Below are 19479 nucleotides of genomic sequence, written 5' to 3'. Positions count from 1 at the left end.
CCCTGCGGCCCCCCACCCACCCCCGCCCCCGTAGGAGGACCACAAAGGCGGGCTAGGAAGGGCACTCGCCCACCCCTGGGACTCGGACGGCTGCTCAAGTCCCTGCCTGGGCTCTGCAGCTCAGGGCCCTGTGCGCAGAGGTCTCCGGAAGCCAGACCCTCCTCTCCACGGTCACAGGGGAGTCACCTCACTCTCGCCTGTCAGAGGCCCTGGGGGCTGCAGCCCACCAGCCCCAACCACGCCCACCCCCTGCCCCTTCCCACACGCTGCTCCCTCTGCCCGAGATGCTTCTCCTTGTCCCTGTCGCCACAACCAGCCCAGATGCCGTGTCCTGAGCTGAAGCGTCCCTGACAGGCCTCCCTGGGCGGGACGTCACCCACGACACAGGGCAACACAAGGAGACGCCCACTGGCTTTAAAGCCACACACGAAGTATTTAGGGGTGAACAGTAGGCCAGTTGCGGTGTGCTGTACGATACTTCCAGAAAGAAAGAAGGGACGTACAACCAACCGCGGGCCCTCTGGCAGAGGGGCCCGCAGAATCTCCCTCGTGTGATAACCGCAGACGCTCCGGCGAAGGGGCCCACAGGACCTCCCTCTTGCGGTAACCGCAGGCCCTCTGGCGGAGGGGCCCGCAGAATCGCCCTCGTGCGGCTGAAGGTGAACAGGCCTCCTCTGAACCCCTGTGCCCGTGTACCGATCTGTGACAACCCCCTCCTCCCCTCTGGCAGACCGCAGGGAGGGGGAGCTCCCCACCCTGCAGAGCCTGGATGGGGTGGGGCTGAGCCTGGGGGGCATCAGAGAGACAGCGGTGTGACCCACACTCCGTCCCCATGTGAGATGCACACGAGGGAGCCACGCTCTGGCTCCAGACTCCTCTAAGACGGAGTCACTTCCTCAGGAAGGGGACGGGGTCCCCCAGGGCTGGAGCTGGGGCGCAGGGCAGACAGTCACTTCCTCAGGAAGGGGACGGGGCCCCCCCAGGAAGGGGACGGGCCCCCTAGGGCCAGAGCTGGGGTGCAGAGCAGACAGAGTCACTTCCCCAGGAAGGGGACGGGCCCCCCAGGAAGGGGACGGGGCCCTCCCAGGGCCAGAGCTGGGGCCACGGCTGTGCCTCACCTTGGAACACCTGCGGACTGTTTCTCAGCAGCGTCTGCAGGCCCCCGCACTCCCGCTTCAGCCTCTGCAGTGTCTCCCGGTCCAGCTGCCCGGCCACCTCCGCCAAGGACAGGCTCCCTGTGGGAGACGGGGTTGCCCCCAAACACGAGAGCCATAACTGAGCCTGCAGCTCCTCCGCGGGACACAGCCAGTCGCCCCGTCATGGAGCGTGGCTCCAGCACAGGCTGCCGCTCAGGGCGGGGAGGGCAGGTCCATCCGCCAGCGCCCCCCAAGCCCAGCTGAGAGGACCAGGGGAAAATTAAATGCAGGCCCAGATGGTCCTTGCTGCTCCCGGGGCTGCCCCTCAGGGGCTTCCCAACGCGGGCTCGTGCACACCGCCTGCATGCTGTCTCTGGCTTGCCCTTCCACGTGTGCGTGTCCCGACCCCACCTCCGGGGCCGGCCCACCCCCTTCCGCCCCGTGTCCCCTTGGCCAGGCTGTGGAGGGCAGACACCAGGCCCTGGGTCAACGAGCCCTGGGGACAAACCTACTCACTGGTCACACAGGGCTCAAACACACAGGGGTCCTGGGCCTGGGGTCACCAATTCCCGTGACTAAGGTGGGGAGCCTGCAGCTCTGGGGCTAAGGGTGCCCCCACCAGCACCAGGCATATGTCTCACTGCTAGCCAGGCAGCCAGAGCATCCCAGGGTGGGCAGTCCCTCAGAGACCCACATGCAGAGGGTGGTTGCCTGGCTCCCTGCCGTCTCCGGCAGGCGGGAGGGCCTGAGAACCCATTCCTGGAGCCGCCACCACCCTGTACCCCAGCACGAGCCCAGGAAAAGACCCCGTCCTCACTCACTGACAGGGCGTCCCACCCCAGGCAGAGGCCAGCACCTCCTGGGTGCAATCATATAAAAGGGCCCCCCAGAAGAACGGGTCATCCTGGGAACTAAGGGTCAAAGGCCTTACTTTCAGCGTGGCCCACAGGCCTGGAGGCACTGGGCCCTTCAAGGCCCGACGTGGAGCCCACCCCCTGCTTCCTCCTTGTCCAGCCTGGCCCACCTCTGCAGGGTGCCCCGAGGAAGGCGGTGCTGACCCCCAGAACTCCTCAGAGCCCCTGGGCCTCATCTGTAGTTACATGACGGTCAGCCACCTAACTGGGCCCCCCAAGAGGCTCTCCCGGCCAGACGGCCACAGGGCGGGGATCCCTGGAGGGGACAGCCTCGATGGTGCTGCCACGTCACACGGACTTGGGGGATGGGAGGGGTGTGGGGATGAAGAACGAAATTCAGTGCTGCTCCCTCCACGCCAGGGGAGACCCGCTGTTCACCACCACTGGTCTGGCCCAACCATGGGGCCAGCGGGGCCTCGGCCTCCTCCCCGAAGGGCGAGCACTCCCCTCCTGGGCTGCCTCGCAAAGCCCCTCAGTCACGACAGGCGCCTTCCATCAGCCTGTCTGAACACTCCCAATAACTTTATAAAATGAAAGACGCCACGCGATCCCTGGCTCTTTAAGTTACTCGCTCAGTCGTGCCTAACTCTGCGACAGAACCCAGGTCTTCCGCACTGCAGGCAGATTCTTTACCGACTGGGCTACAAAGGGAGCCCCTGGCCCTTTCAAGAGCCACAGATTCCAGCACGCTACTCACCCTGAGAGAGCAATCAGATACAAACGTCTCCCTTTCATCACATCTGACTTTTGCGTTTTGGGATTTCAGAGCCAAGTCGATTATCACAGCAAAACATCTCCTAAATCTTCCCGAATATTCCCGGGGCTAAGGCACTTCTCTGGCAGCCAGCAACCTGGCTTTCTGTTTGGATCATTTCATTAAATAGAAAACAAGGAGCTCTGGACCCTGAGACTTCCCCGTGACCTCAGCTTCCTCCTCTGAGGCACCAAGGTTCTGTGTGTTAATAACTACAAGGAAGAGGGTTTTCTAATGAGCTTGTGAGAAGCCTACTTCCTTAAAATACAATTAATTAAAAAAGACCATACGGTTTCAAGGTGGCTCAGGTGATAGGCGATAAAGAATCTGCCTGCAATGCAGGAGCTGCAGGACACATGGGTTCGACCCCCAGGTCAGGAAGACCCCTTGGAGAAGGGAATGGCAACCCCCTCCGGTATCCTGGAGAATCCCAAGAACAGAGGAGCCTGGCGGGTCACAATCCATGGGGTCGCAGAGAGTCGGAGACGACTGAGCGACGAAGCGGATACACACAGGAACATACAGTTTCAAACTGGTCTGAAGAAGAGATCAAGTGGAGAAGCGCCTGCCTGGCACCCAGCGGGAAGCCCGGGCTGGTGGTTACCTCCTCGATTCCAGGCCTGCGCACTCCCGCCTGCAGGACTTCCCTTTCCCAGCAATAAGTGCGCCACTTGCAAAACCACTCGGTCAACAAACTCTCGAGGAAGGGCGGCACAGTTCCTCAGGCGCTCAGCTTTCTCCCGGGGGTAAAATCCGGACAGCCAGCATCCTTCCGCCGGGGCTCCGGCCCCTTGCTGGCTGGCTCCAGCCTCCACTGTGTGCCCGGGCTGGGCGTCCAGGGCTCTATGCCCCTCGGGGCCAGGGGCGCTACTGGGAGCGGCCCCGGGGGGTGGAGGGGCAGGACTCCCACTGCAGGGGCTCCCAGGGTGGCCCTGCCTGCTGTTAATGTAGCAAGTCCTCTCCTCGTCCATGGAAGCCTCTCTGGCGGGCGGGTATGTCCTGGACTTCCCGATGAGACAGACCTGCATGTGGAGAGCAGAGAAGTGCTTTAACAGGCCCCAACGGTATTTCCCTGAAAAATTCTCTCGTCCTGAAGAACAAACTCCTCAAGTCTTAGGGACCTATGTTGATAGGAATCCTTATTTTACAAACGAATACCCGCATCAGTGACCTCAAAATAAACAACTAGCAGCAAAAGCCCACAGAAAACCTCACCAGACTCCCACGGAGCCTAACAAACATACAGACCAAGGTGGCCTTTACTGAGTCCACCAGTCACGCCCCGTCTTGAACACTTTGCTCGTGCCAGCCCCTGCTGCACTCCCCCTGCCCCACACAGACCCTGATGGGAACCCCCCAGCGCTCTCGAGGGGCAGCCTCGCCAGAGCGAGGGGAGCATGTGTGCCCCAGCAGAGCACCGGGCACTGTGTGGATGGCCCGTTCGTGCTGCACTCGCCTGCCCCCCGTGCATGCAGACACGGGCTGCCCTGAGCGAGGCCGGGTCTGCGGACGCTGCTGCGGGGACGGCGTCTCTGGGCATCCCCCGTGGGCCTGAGCCTGATGGGAGCGCCTCAGGTCACACGGAGCCCCCCTCACTGCTCTGCAGCTGCGCCACCCCGGGCAGGTGACGACTTCCGTGTGCGTGGAATGAGCGCACAGGGCCCGTATTCGGTCCTTGATTAACAGCTGCTGCAATGTGGACACCTATGCTGGCATCCAACTCCCCAACCAGACAACCTACATGAAAACTGAGGCATGGCGAGGCTGAGTGAGGGCCTGTGGTCTCCAGCTACCAGTAACAACAGATGCGAACACCAAAAACGTAGGACCCCCGCACATACACGACCCAGACTCTTCGTGCGTGCATGCTAGGTCGCTTCAGTCACATCCGACTCTTTTGCGACCCCGTGCACTGTAACCCACCAGGCTCTGTCCACGGGATTCTCCAGGCAAGAACACTGGAGTGGGTGGCCATTTCCTTCTCCAGGGGATCTTTCCGACCCAGGGATTGAACCTGGGTCTCTCATATCTCCTGCATTGCCAGGAGGGTTCTTTTTACCTCTGGCACCACCTGGGAAGCCCAAACTCTAGCCAAATTCAATTCCAAACTCAGAGGTTGGACTTGCCAAGACAGAGGGCATTTGAGAGGATGACAAGAAGGCTCTAAGGTGAGTCCTAAAGGACGTTTCCAAAATGATTCTGAGCAGCGGACAGCAATGGTGCGCCTGAAGCCAACTGAGGGGCCCAGCACCGCCTGGGGGCTGCCGCTCCTCCCGGCCTGGCAGCGCCTGTGCTGGCCCTGAGTGCGCTGCCAGCAAGTGACAGGGCCCAGAGTTAAGCTCCATCTCCACCCTTTCACCGCTGTCAGGCCATGAAGCCGAGATTTAGATGATGGGCTTTTGTGTGTGTGTTTTTTTAAAAGCACTGACAGCCTAAAGTCTCATGGAAGAAAGTGATCAGAGGTTAACATAAAACTGATGTCAACACTTGCCCTGACTCCCAGAGGTTCAAGCCCCCTGAGTGGTGAGCAGGTCAGCCCCGACCGTCTGGCAGGGTGACAGACAGTGCAAGGTCAATTTCTCCCTGGACAAATCCATTTCAAGTAAATCTGAACTAATGAGGCTTTGAAAGAGAAAATCTGAAATCGTTTGGAAGCAATTTCAGCCCATTATTTGGGAGTCTAAGGCCATGGTGTCGCAAAGAGTCAGACACGACTGAGCGACTGGACTGGACTGAAGTCAGAACTCGCAACGCACGGCCTCTAGCAGCACCAAGACCGAACACCAAGGCCGAGCCGGCGCCGACTCTGGGAGGTGCCCGAGGGCCAGCCGCCACCTCTGGGGAGGAGGAGGGACCAGGAAAGGGCTCCTGCGGAGTGGCCACCAGCCTGGAGACGGGGGTCCTGAATGCCTGTGCGGGACGGACCGCAGGCACGCAGCGAGGCCTGGAAATTGCTGGTGCTACGCTGGGGGCCGCTGGGTCAGAACCCACGCCTCTGGGGTGACGGCCACACCTCTGGGCATCACCGACTCGTCTATGGTTCTGGGACAAGGCCGGCCCCACGCTTTCCATCTGAATGCCACACGTGCCCGCGGAGGACAGCCCCGGTGACCAGCACACACCCGCTTGGTGGAAGGGATCCGAAGGCAGTCCTCCTCCACGTGGAAGCCACAGGCCAAGCCCACCTCGGTGATGAAGTCCAGGTACCCTCGGTACTGCGTCTTGCTGCTCTGCATCCGCTGGAACTTCCCAACGAAGTCGAAGAAGCAGCAGGGCAGGACGAAGAAGCGGCAGTCGTAGGAAGACCTTCAGAGAGAAGCAGGGACACGGAGCCTGAGTCCTGAACAGGCGCGGTGAGGAGACGCCGTGGAAGCTGCACGGCAGTGGCGTGTGGGGCGCAACGCAAGCGATGAGCCGCTGGCTAACCATGCTGTTCCTGCAAGACCACGAATCACAGCCTTCCCCGGCGTAAGCCCCAGACTCAGGGCAGCACAGCACGGTTCCAACAATACATGAGTGCAATTACTTTAATAAAAAATTATTTTTCTATTGCAGCTGTGATCATCAGGTGGAACCTAAAGCTTCCTGATGCACTGGGAGACTGCAGCTGTGGATACGAAATCTCAGAGGTAGGCACCACAGGATTGCGCTTTGCCGCCTGACCTATGCTAGTCTTTAGAAGTCCATGTTATGCTTCGAGAAATAAAGTCGGACAGAGCAAGACGGATACTGTGTGCTACCACTCGTATGCCGAATCAAAAAAAATTGAATAAAAGTAACAAAAACGAAGCAGACTCATATACAGAGAATCGAGTCGTGGTCAGCACCGGGGGGCAGGCAAGGCAGGGGTGGGGGAGAAGAGAGCCAGACTGCTCTGCACAAGTTAAACAAGACACAGGACACGCTGCGCTGCACAGCACGTCATGATAGTTTATGATATAAGAGTGTATATTTACATCTTATGATAACTACAGAGTACAACCAATGAAACTGTTTAATCACTGTACTGTACATCTGCAGCACACACTGTAAACCAACTGAGCCAGCAGAGCATCTTCGCACTGACGGGCAGCCCCTCCTGCTATGAGCTCGTCCCAGGAAAAGCACACTTCAACACTGGATACAAACACGATAAAACGAGTCACAACAAAAATATGTGAATGTGTGAACCACCCACGTTACTTTATGTGTTTAAATTTAAACACAGCCAATATGGCAACCCACTCCGGTGTTCTTGCCTGGAGAACCCCAGGGACGGAGGAGCCTGGTGGGCTGCCGTCTATGGGGTCGCACAGAGTCGGACACGACTGGAGCGACTTAGCAGCAGCAGCAGCAGCATGCCATCATCCCGACAAGGTGAACCAGCCACGTTTAAGTGCTCAACATCCACGAGCATATGGGTCTGGACAGCGAGACTGAGGCAATGGAACATCCCCAGCCACCTCAGTGCCAAGAGGCCCACCAGCTCACCTGGCCGCAATGACTGGTATCCATGGCGTCAGCTCATCGGAATGGTTACCAATTAGCCAGTCGACGTCAGGGAAAAGGGTCTTATCATTTGGTGTGATTGCACTTTCCTAAAAGAAAGACGCAGAACAAGACTGAACGTCCGGTCCATAAAAGCAGAGCATGGGAGGAGACCAAGAGCCACAGCTGCCCGGGCAGGTCGCAGCCCCTCGGGCCTGTGGGTCTTCACCTGCAGAACGCAACACGCTGGGCCACGCGTGTGCCCAGGCCCGTCTGAGGGTATGGGAAATGGCACCTTCAAGCATCATTACCCGAGGAGCGAACACCACCCTTCTGAATGCTCATCAGCTGCTCATAATTAAAACCACCCTTTTTACATGAAGGAGATGGGGGACACGCGGACTGCTTTACTTTTGGCAGAAGACGGGAGCAGGGAGGGCTTCGCAGGTGGCACTAACTGTAAAGAACCTGCTGTCAATGCAAGAGACGGACAACACGTGGCTTTGATCCCTGGGTCAGGGAGAGCCCCTGGAGGAGGAAACGCACCCTACTCCAGCATTCCTGCTTGGACGATCCCAAGGACAGAGCAGTCTGGAGGGCTACAGTCCACAGGGTTGCAGAGACACGACGGAAGCAACTCAGCAGGAGTGCACACACGGGAGCGAGAAATGGCCTGAAGAGCGAGCGGAAAGCAGGGAGGCCTGAGGCTGACCTGACGCGGTACACAGCCGCGACACTCCATCAACGCACAGTCTGAGCGTGTCAAGGAAAGGAGAAAGCTCAGGAAGAGTGTGCAGACACAGTGCACACCGGTCCCTGCTGCTAAGACACGGTCTTGTGTGAACACTCAGACAGCAAGCCTTTACCCATGGGACAGGCATGCTCACCACCGGGATGATTTCTGTAGTTGAGCTGGGAACAGCTTGTTTTTAGGATTGAAGAACTTTCAGTGAACACCTATTCCTTCTGCTAGTTAATGAGCAGGCCTTCTTTAATTAATTAATTACTGAAGTCAACAGACTCAATAGTTAATCTGTCAGTAAGAACTTGAGGGACAAGAGTCTATACAGCCACTCAAAGTCCTCCTAATTTTAAAACTGAAGAATGCAGCCCCCAAGGCAGGCAAGCAAAGCCCCACCTGTTTCAGAAAAAAAGCTTTAATTGAAAATTTGAATGCAGCCAACTGCAATAATTCTTTTGATACGGAGTTTTACAAACAAAATTAAGACATTTTGTGATCATCACAGTGCTGTCATCAAAGGCACGTGTTTTTCCTTAACCATCTCTTGCTTACAATCAAATGAGGCATCGGAAAAAAAGGAGCTGCATCACAGACTTGGCCTCTGAACGTTCAGACTGCACCTGTTCATGGAGATCACTCGTTTACCAGGAGACGGACACGCGCTGAGCAATTGTGGACGTCACACACACACACACACACAATGGGGTATTAGCTAATAATAATAAAAAGACAGAAATAATGCCATTTACAGCAACATGGACAGAACTAGAAGTGATCATATTCAGTGAAGCAAGTCAGATCAAAGCAAACATCAGGTGCGCTCACTTACACGCAGTACCTAAAATACAACAGAACGAGCTTACTCCCAGGACTGACACAGACTCACAGACACAGGAAACAAACTTACGGCCACCAAGGAGGAAGGGAAGGGAGAGGGGTAAATTATGAGCCTGGGATTAGCAAGTACGGACCACCACGCACACAACAGATAAACAAGGTCTTGCTGCACAGCTCCTATATGCAGTATCCTGTAATAAACCATAATGGAAAACGATGTGGAAAACATACATATGATAACGGAATCCCTTTGCTGTACAAAAGAAACTAACCCAATACTACCACTCTCCCGGAGACTCAGACAGTAAAGAATCTGCCTGCAATGCAGGAGACCCAGGTTTGATCCCGGGCTTCGGAAGATCCCCTGGAGAAGGGAGTGGCTGGCTACCCACTCCAGTATTCTTGCCTGGAGAATCCCATGGACAGAGGAGCCTGGTGGGCTACTGCCCAAAGAGTCAGACATGACTGGGCAACCAACACTTTCGTACTTCAGCTTGAAAAAAAAGGCCCCCAAAGTCAAAAAAGAAGTAGAATCCTCTACCTGTCCTGCAAGGGGCACAGCATGCTGGCCAGCTTCCACAGAGACAGGATTGAACAGGCAGCCTATTCAACTGCTATCTGAACTTCCACATGAAGAAGTTATCTTGCTTCTTCACCTGGGACACATGGGATTGTGAAATCAACCATGTTACTTCCTTAGCTTTGATCATCTGCCTTGTATTGCAATTCAGAGCCCAATTTTACTACCTGTGTAAGAAATACATGGTCCATGTATGTTATCTGCAGAGCCATCCCTAGCAGGAGTCCATCCCCTGGTTTATCAGAGTTCTTCAAACCTGAGGCTTTTTAGATGTTCTCATGTATTTGTAATGTATGAATATATCTCCGTTGCTAAGTTGTGTCCGAATCTTTGGGACCCCATGGACTGTAGTCCACCGGGCTCCTCTGTCCATGGGATTCTCCAGGTAAGAATCCTGGAGTGGGTTGCCATGCCCTCCTCCAGGGGATCTTCCTGACCTTGGGGTCGAACCTGTGTCTCTTGCAGAGTAGGCAGATTCTTTGCCCACTGAGCCATCAGGGAAGCCCTGTGTGACTATAGAAGCAAATGCAAGCCCTCGCAGCAGAAAGCAGAGTGTGAATACACACTGAAAGCCTGAGCAAGCAAAGAGATGTCAGGCAGCTGCAGCGAAGGCCCCTGCCTCCAGCGCGTTTAAGGTCTGGCAACACTACTCTAAACTTTAAGAGAAAGGTGGAGATAAAATAGTGTTGAAAACTTTGTTTTCTATTCACAGGTGAAATGATATATCTGAGATTTGTTTCAAAAATACAGCGGGACTAATGCTGGGGCTGTGGAGGAGGGGATGAGACAGAAGAACCGCTGCTGAGCTGGCCCCTGAGTTTCTGGGATTTACTACAAGCTTCTCTCCACTTCCGCAGGGTCCTGACGTCCTCCACACTGAAAAGTAAATGCTTCTCCCACTTGTCAGTCAGCATCCTTCCCTCGCGCCGATGAGAGGTGGTGTCCCAGCCACACCCACACATCTTATCAGCTCGGGGACGAGGGTCTGCAGGTGATGTGGGCAGCTGGGCAGCAGAAGCCCCCACGGCACTCCAGAGCCGAGGATGGAGCCCCAGGGCTGGGCACTCCCCTGCTGACCTGGAGATCTGGATGAGAGGCCAAGGCTGGGAAACGCTGGAGCCCAGACCTGCTGGGCGGGTGCTGTGGAGAAGTTGCCCACCTGCCTGCCCCCAAGAGACCTCCCTGTCTGACAGCATGGAGCTGCTCCAGATCTCGGCGGGGCTGACTGCAGCCCTGCGGCCGCAGCTGAGGCCAGCTGCCACAGAGCTGGAAGCCCTTGTGCTGTCTCCACGAGACGGCCGCACATCCTCAGCCCAGCCCTGCCTGCGCCTCTGTGCTCCCCTTCCTCTGACTGCTCGTCCCTAGCTAGAGGCCTCTCCTGGCCACCCTGCTCAGAGCAGGACTGCCCACGCTGCCCCCAGCCCCAACCCGGTCCCTGCAGGGAGGGCACCCACTGCCAAAGGAATGTTTCAACTGCAGCCTGCGGCAGGCTCCAGAAGGGATGCCCCCAAAGCACCTGCAGCAGACCTGGGGCCAAGACAGCACCTCTGCTCTGGAGGTCAGCATCCTCCCTTCAGTACAACCAGAGGCAGGGAAAGTCTAAGGAGGCATCCTCCCTTCAGTATAACCAGAGGCAGGGAAAGTCTAAGGTCAGTATCTTTCCTTCAGTATAACTGGAGGCGGGTAAAGTCTAAGGGGGCGTCCTCCCTTCAGTATAACTGGAGGCAGGGAAAGTTTAAGGTCAGTATCTTTCTTTCAGTATAACGGGAGGCAGGGAGAGTCTAAGGGGGCATTCTTGGTTCAAGCCTCAGAGCAGCGAGCAGAATGTGGACCGCTGCGGTTACTGGCACCGCTGACTGGCCCCCACACACAGGCTCTCTCCTGGAAACAACTGCACTGGGGACACCCTGCTGAGGTCAAGCAAAGGGACAGAGCCAGTACCTCTAGGCGGGTCTGGGGTCCATACATGTCCCAGATTTTTCTTCTTCGGACGTCTATCCCTCGGCCTGGATGCTGAAACGATGAATTTCAGGAACCAAAGGTTAAGGTGGGTACGTCATCAGAAATGAGCCGGAACAAATCAAGCGCTGCAGGGACCCTGGGTGGGTGAGAACAGACGCTCTCGGCCCGGGGCCTGGACACAATGTGGGCTATGGCGCCTTCGTGAGGCGAGGCCTGGAGACACCGCCAGGCTCACACGCAGCCTTGGGGGACACGCCACCCTTAAAGGTAGCCACTGCCTCTGCGCTCAGCCACGCTCAGCTCCGGGCCCGCCTGCTCGTCCAGCCTAGACGAGCGCTGCTTGGGGTCCTGAGCACCCAGCACAGCCTGACAGCCCGCAGCCCTCCCCGGGCTCCATCCCCAGCTCCCAGTTGCCATGCAGCGCGCTAACACCACAGACAGGCTGCCCCAGGGCCCGCAGACTCTATCAAGCACCTCAGAAGGCGGCCCTCAACCTCACCCCAAAGTCCCGCAGGTGAGGACACGCGTTCGTCCACAAGGCAGGACGGCACAGCCCTGGTGGGGGCGGGGGGCACGGCCACCCGTGTGCCCGGAGCCGCTCCAGGGGTTCAGGGCAGCTCCCAGTTCTCACGGCCTCCGCTTCACAAGCAAGAACGTGACGGCAGGACTGAGCATCATAATTTTACATGTGTGCTCAGTGTGCGGGCGCCAGCCAGTCTCCTGAGCTAGACTCCAAGCTTCTCTAGAACAGAGCTTCCCTCGTCCCTTATCCCCTCCCCACACCTTGAAATGGTGGGTTTCCCAAAGAAAGCACCAAGAACACCCCTGCTGCTGAAAGGGTTTCCCAGAGAAAGCACCAACAAGAACACCCCTGCTGCTGAAGGTGTCATTCGCAGGCCGCGAGTCCCTGAGAACCCTCGTCTTGCCCGGCCGCCTCTGAACCCAGGTCGCACCAGCAGAGAAAGCCCTAGTGCTGGACGTGAAGACACCCTAGAAAGGTCTAGAGATGGCCCCAGTGCGCCTTACCCCTTCGCTGCTCAGGATGTGGACCAGGAGGCCGTTCCCACAGCCGAGGTCCACGAAGGACTGCCGGGCGGTCTCTCTCCGTTCGGCTCTCTCTTCCTCCCAGAGGATCTAAAGTCAACAGGAAAAACAAGGTCAGTCTGTGGTCACTCTGCCCCGGGGTAATTCAGACACAACGCCACGTGGGACTGCAGTCCTCTCCCAGGAGAGGCGGAGAGGCCTCCGGGGCTGGGGCCCCCACACAGGTGATGCCCAGGTGAGCAGAGTGAGGTGGGGACGGCTCCCCACTCACATCCGAGGCGGCACGGCCACCAGACCTCCTCGTCTTCCACGCAGAGTCCACGCTCACGTGGTCAGCTCTGGGCAAGAGTTTTACAGATCACTGCTAGTTCCTTCCGGCCTTCTCTAAGTTCTTCAGGTTTTGTATACTTTGAAAGGCCTTACTACTTCTAACACTGAGAGAATTACAGTTGAAAGGAATTCAGAGATTATCTCCTCTAGACATTTCATAGATAAGGACACCTAGATTATCAAGCTGAAGGCTGTGCCCAAGTCCAGGTGGTCAGCGAGCTGGCCAGGAAGGCCCCGAACCTGAGTCACCTGATATGAGGGCGGGACGCAGGAGCTCATCAGATGGGTCCCCAAGGGATCCCCAACGCCAGCCGGTGTCTCCATGTTGACCAGTAATTTGGAAAAAATCAAATTCTTGTTGGTTCACAATCCAAACTTGTTCTACATTCACACAAAAGCACCATGCAAAACTTAAAAGAAAAAAATACACGTGTATCCAACCTTGACAAGTGAAAGTCACTCAGTCGTGTCCAACTCTTTGTGACCCCGTGGACTATACAGTCCATGAGATTCTCCAGGCCAGAATACTAGAGAGGGTAGCCTTTCCCTTCTCCAGGGGATCTTCCCAACCCAGGATTGAACCCAGGTCTCGTGCACTGCAGGTGGATTCTTTAGCAGCTGAGCCACAAGGGAAGCCCAAGAATACTGGAGTGGGTAACCTTTCCCTTCTCCAGGGGATCTTCTCAACCCAGAGACTGAACCAGGCTCTCCAGCATTGCAGGCGGATTCTTTACCAACCGAGCTATCAGGGAAGCCCAACCTTGACAAACAGAGCTACAAAATCCCTGAGCTGCTGCAGGCACCCTTCCACCCACTCAGGCCACACACAATCTTACCAGCAGGTAGGCAGCAATAGCCACATCTTCATATACAAACTTCTCAGGGTCAGTGACTTCAGGCCACACCTATGAAATTATCAAGAGCATTTGTAAATTTTCACCGTACCTGTGTGTAACAGGACGCACAGAGAGGAATGGAGTCCAAAGCAAGATTTCAGAATAAAGACACTTAGCTGAGGCCACCGGACATCAAAAGAAAAGGCTCAGCTACGGTACCTGCACCCCCCACCCCCAAGACCAAGTCTGATAAACAAGAAATCAAAGGGTCAGGGTGTCAAGGAAGCCAAGGAGAAGAGGTCACGGGGACAGGGGTCAGAGCTCCACCCGTGGTCTGTTGGCATCTTGTCATTCGCCAGGAGTGTGACTCAGCCCCTTAGTCCCCATCTCCCTATTTGTAAAGCAGGGATAAAGATTACGACCTAACGACCACGCAGGATGACCATCAGGTTCTTCGAACCTAGAAAATGCTGGCTGTGCAAGTGTGAGGCCTCACTGTTAACACCAGTGATGTGCAGAACAGGTGTCTTGCAGATGAGAAAAAAACAATGGCCAATGTTAAAAGTTCAGATTTCTGTTTCCAGTCTAGTGGATAAGACAGTTCACATGAACCTTCTCACCAAGGACAATTTAAAAAGCTGGAAGAAGAAAGCACTGCCTCCGTGAAGGTTCTAAACAACAGGATAATGAAGGACCACTAGGCCAGGACCTGGGAGGGAAGGGGGGCACAGTGAGGTCAGCCAGCCCGGGACCAGTGCGTGATCCCCCAGGAATGAGTGGGTGCTGTTCAAGCCTGAGACCTGGAGACGCTTTGTTACACAGCAACAGCAGACTGAAAAAAAAAAAAAAAAAATCCACTGCAGTGATAAATCGTGGTTCCTTCCAGAAGGGAGGGAAACACACGAGGAAGACGACAAAGGAGGTTCAGCTCTGTCAGCACAGGCGCCTCGGTCCCAGACACCACAACAAAGTCAACGCTGCAGCAAGGTGCTAAGCGCGTGCGTGCTTAGCCGCGTCCAACTCTGCTCCTACTCCAGGGGACGTAAGGTGAGCCAAACAGACTTTTCGGTTTCCAAGCGCATATGAAAGTTACCTTTAAACTATACTGTAGTTTATTAAGTGTGTAATATCATTACGCAAAAAAAAAAAAGTAGGTACTTTAATTAAAAGATACTTTACTGTTGGGACTTGTTGGCAGTCCAGTTGTTGGGACTCTATGCTTTCACTGCTGAGGCCACAGGTTCAATCCCTGGTCAGGGAACTAAGACCCCACAAGCAGCCAAAGAAAAAATTTTACTCCTAAAAAATGCCAACCCTCATCTAAGTCTTCAATGAGCTGTAGTACTAACTTCAAAGGTCACCATGATCACAGGTCATCATGACAAACATATTAATAATGAACAAGTTAGAAATATGGGGCAAATTACCAAAAACCAACCCAAACACATGAACTGAGCAAATGCAGCTGGAAACCAGTGCCAACAGACCTACTCCACGCAAGGTTGTCATGAATCTTCAATTTGTGAAAAATACAACATCTGCTTTCTTTCTTAAGCTGGTTAAATGTACCCGTGAGTACACAGGTGTTATTGTTAGCTTTCTACCCCCCACAGTTTAGATATAAAGTTAAGGACATTTTATAAAATCGATCTCCTTTTTGGAAGTATATGCTTTTGTACTTTTAACTTTTCATATATTTTCTCCAAATGTCTTTTCGTTTATACTCAAAAATTATGTCAATTTAGTAATTAATTTAATATTCAATTATCTTTAACTAAAAAGACTTCCCTTTTGTTCTCTTGGGGAAAAAAAAAATTAGTAACGTGCCCAAAAAAAACAAAAAAAAAAAAACCCTTTTCCATAACATAATTGCCAATGTTTTTATGGTTTACATCCCTACGTATGTCAAGGTACAGGCTGTAATGGGGGCCACAGGTGGGTATATTTTGACTTAATGTCTGTATCTCTAGGAAACTAAAGAGCACACAGGGAACACGATATTAATGGGAGTCGTCTGGGACATCACCTCTGTTAAATGGGGGCGGGGGGTCGCAGATGCCTTTCTCCAAAATTACCTTGACCATGTCCTTGTACTTCTCTTTAAGCGCCTGGTAAGCTGCACTGTACTTCATGATGGAGATGAGGGACAGGGTGCTTTTGAACCCACTCTGCCTCCTCTCCACACACCACCTGGCCAACCTGGCCAGCAACTCTTCTCCAAGCCAGGTGGGTTTGGGATATACAGTGCCATCTGAATGCCATTGTTCTGGACAGAAAATTAAAACAGATATGAACCTTTGAAAATAAGAGAAATATGAATAAGCAGAGCTGGTTTCAGGTCTTATTTTTAAACTCTACATTTATTTACCAAAAGAAGACAAAAGTTAAGTTAGCTATCTATGATTACCAAATATCGTATGCAAAATACAAAACAATCTGCAACTAGTTACAGAGTTTTCATCCTGTAGAGACAAACACATTTAAAAAGCAAAAAGAATTCCTCCTCTCTTGCAAATGTTGTTAAACATGCATTTACATATCTTAACAAAGCCCGCTGGAAGGAGGTAACAACAAGGTTCCTCTCACATGCCACTCACAGGCTAACCAGCCAGATTCTAAAGTATCCGCAGCTCCTTTAATTTTTCCAGGTTTCATACATTTCACACGGGCAACCCACATACACAGTGCTGGTTCACCAAGTCCTGGCCAGAAATGTGACGCGCAGTCACCACACTGAGGACACACAGGCAGGCGCTGGGACTCCCAGTCCACGCTGACCACTGTGCGTCCTCCACCAGCAGCGTGCAGGGCAGCTCCGGCCTGGGTCTGTCCAGCTCACTGCGTGACCCGGCCCCAGCAGCGCCTGGTCACGGAGGGTGCTGGCTCCCAAGGACCAGGTCAGCACAACACACCCTCCAGGGCTGCGATCCAGGCAGCGCGACGCAGGGGAGAAGCGTCAGGTTTGTCGGGCTACAGTAAAGGAGGTGGTGTTCAGTGGGGGCCCCTAAGAAGGAGCAGAAGCCCAGGCAGCTGAGGCGGGGGCGGGGAACAGGGTAAGGCCGGAGGGAGGGGTGGGCCGGCAGGGAGGCCTCCGCTGGTGAACTGTACTGCCAGGTTTTTGCCACCAGGCACGTCAGAGGACATAGCTCACTCTCATAAGAACCAGGAGCTGAGTCTCTACTTAGAGTCGCACCCAGGTGCACGCCGGGAGGCGGGTGGCGGGGGAGGCAGGGGAGGACTGGCTGCTCCCTTCTCCTTCCCTGCCCTTCAGAAGTGATCCTGCTGTACTCACTCGGGCCCTTCCCCTGCTCTTCCTGGGCCTCATGCTCTTTCCCAGGTGACCCCGGGGCCCCCACACTACCCCTCACCAGCTCAGGCCTCGGGGTCATCCCCCACCCACGCTGGTACAATGGGCACAGCCCTGCCCTGGTCAACAAGGGGACTCCCCTACCTCTGTGCTTGGCAGCATCGGGATTAGAGCATTCACCTGTCTCTGGGCGTTGCTGACCCCCGGGGCCCAGTGAGGCCACATGGTGGGGAGACCACAAATCCTGCTGAAACGAGGCACTGACCAGGAGCGCCGTGCCCCACGAAGGCAGCCACCAAAAGTCCATTCATGCTCCACTGAGAAGGCTACACATCCAGTCCCACTGTGACCAGTCCTCAGCGGAGCATCACGCGGTGAAGGTGCAGAGCGGCCAGCCGAGGGCTCTGAGCTCGTGGAGGACGGGGACGGATTTCACCACGTCAACCACACTGGGCGCCTGCCGAGGCCAGGCCCCAGGCCGGGCTTCCCCACCAGGGCCGGCGGACAGCAGGCTGCAGGGCTCACCTCCCAGCTCCTGCATCCGCACTCACACACGGCTTTCCCCACGGGCCTGCCCACACTCTCCAGCGGAGAGGAAGAGGCCCTCGGCGAACATTTAACACTTGTCAGGTGCTCCCCGCCAGGGCAGACCCTGAGCACCCCACCCAGTGTCTGACTTCCAACAGGTCCCTGGGAGGCCCGGCCCAGCCCCCTCGTCAGGAGCTCACAAAGTATTATACCTGCTTCAGAGGTGAGAAGAGTGGGGGGCAGAGGTGACACTCCCAAGGTCGCACTGCTGGTGGGACCCAAGTCTATGAGACTCCCAACCCAAGCTCTCCCACTGTGCCCTGGGCTCTTCGGGAAACCATGTGCACAGCTCACGGCGGTTAAACAGACACGATCCAAGGGCTGTTGGGGAAAAAGAGACCCATGCAGATCTCCAGGAAAGAGCAGAAGAGTAAAGCGTGATCTCCCTCTCCTGTGATTTTTCCATTTAAAAAGTACCAAATGGAAGTAAACCAAATTTCACACTTTCCAGACAGGGCCAAACACCATGTGGATTTAAGGGAACAGATTAAACTGCTGCATTTAGAATAAAACATCACTGAATACTCACTACATCTAAGACCATGTGAGCCTCAGCACAAAATACAAAAGGATGCTTCTGCCTACCCCTGTTACCAAGGTGTAAGAAATAACAAAATGACAGAAGGATTGTGTTTATTTGAATTCAGTACTAGAACCAGGTGCTATGAACCATCAAGGCTACACGGAAAGTAGGGGCCAAGACTCCAGCCAGGCTGGGACCACCCAGGTGCCAAAAGGAACAAGGATGTATCAGGGCAAAACACTGACCAGAAAGCAGAGCCCACAAACCAGATCTGCCTGAGGGCAAGCCCCTGTAGCTCCTTGGGGACCTAGAATCTTTCAGCTGCCCAAAGAAATCACTGATTGAAACCAGAGATCGTTGAGAAAGAGGAATCAGTTACCCAATACTTACCATTCTCCTTCACTATGACTGAGCTGAATTTGATACACGTTGCTCATCTTAACCTTTAAATTCCCTTCATCATCCTCTTCCAAAGGTAAAAACGTTACAGCTCCATTGAGGACATCTGGGGAGAAAGAAGATAGGGATGATCAATTAAAACTGCTTAGTTCAGGGGCTCACTGAAAGTGGTCTTAGAAGCCCAGCACTGAACCCATCCCCATCATTTTGCCTTCAACCCCCAGGGCTTTTCCCCACTTGACTGACCACAGTGACTGTCCTGGTCATGGCTGTATCTCCAAGCCTAGCCCGCCCCGCTCTTCACTGAGACCCATGTGAGCATGCAGACATCCATGTCTGAAGGCCTTATGAGCACAGATGCACTCATCCCCGCAGGCCGGGCAAGTTCAGCTCAGGCTCTCAGTCGGGTCCGACTCTTTGCGACCCGATGGACGGCAGCACACCAGGCTTCCCTGTCCATCACCAACTCCCGGAGCTTGTTCAAACTCATGTCCATTGAGTCGGTGATGCCACCCAACCATCTCATCCTCTGTCGTCCCCTTCTCCTCCCTCCTTCAATATTTCCCAGCATCAGGGTCTTTTCAAATGAGTCAGCTCTTCGCATCAGGTGGTCAAAGTAATGGACTTTCACCTTCAGCATCAGTCCTTCCAATAAATATTCAGGACTGACTTCCTTTAGGATGTACTGGTTGGATCTCCTTGCAGTCCAAAGGACTCTCAAGAGTCTTCTCCAACACCACAGTTCAAAAGCAGAACTTTAAAAGGTGCTGAAAGCCGAGGGCTCCTAAACTAAGTTCAACCATCAGGATTAGAGAGGGTCTCCAGGAGGAGGGGACACCTGGGAAGAGGCACAGAGCTAGCAGCACTGGGGGGGCGGGGGTGGAGGCGCGCGCCCCCCAGAGACTCAGCATCACCACTGCTGGACAGAGCCGCGGCCAGAGCAGCCCACACCCTAACACACAGAACCTGCGACCACACAGTGTCACACGGCGAAAGGGGCCTACGCATGTGACAGGGTTACGGTGCGGGCCTCAGGAGGGAAAGAGGGTACCCTGGATTA

General features: G+C 54.8%; 1 protein-coding gene across 2 annotated transcripts in view; it reads right to left on the bottom strand.

The window, feature by feature from the left end:
• Positions 1-19479, bottom strand: part of TRMT44 (tRNA methyltransferase 44 homolog) — a 36071-nt gene that overhangs the window by 14699 nt on the left and 1893 nt on the right. For both annotated transcript variants that reach the window (XR_016037484.1, XM_055434644.2), the window contains exons 2-10: positions 18411-18525; positions 15678-15897; positions 13603-13671; positions 12419-12526; positions 11372-11443; positions 7275-7381; positions 5927-6110; positions 3409-3826; positions 1119-1235 (exon numbers count right to left, since the gene is read on the bottom strand). Coding sequence is in view for 1 of the 2 variants with exons in the window: in XM_055434644.2 (XP_055290619.2) it covers positions 1119-1235; positions 3409-3826; positions 5927-6110; positions 7275-7381; positions 11372-11443; positions 12419-12526; positions 13603-13671; positions 15678-15897; positions 18411-18525 (1410 nt within the window). In the remaining variant the exon portion in view is untranslated. The remainder of the gene's footprint in view (positions 1-1118; positions 1236-3408; positions 3827-5926; positions 6111-7274; positions 7382-11371; positions 11444-12418; positions 12527-13602; positions 13672-15677; positions 15898-18410; positions 18526-19479) is intronic.

The sequence above is a fragment of the Moschus berezovskii genome, chromosome 5 (genome assembly GCF_049115385.1).
Source record: "Moschus berezovskii isolate FMDL1 chromosome 5, NW_MosBer_1.0, whole genome shotgun sequence".
Classification (NCBI taxonomy): domain Eukaryota; kingdom Metazoa; phylum Chordata; class Mammalia; order Artiodactyla; family Moschidae; genus Moschus; species Moschus berezovskii.
Note: the sequence above shows the minus strand (reverse complement) of the source record. Positions and strands in the feature narration are given on the sequence as shown.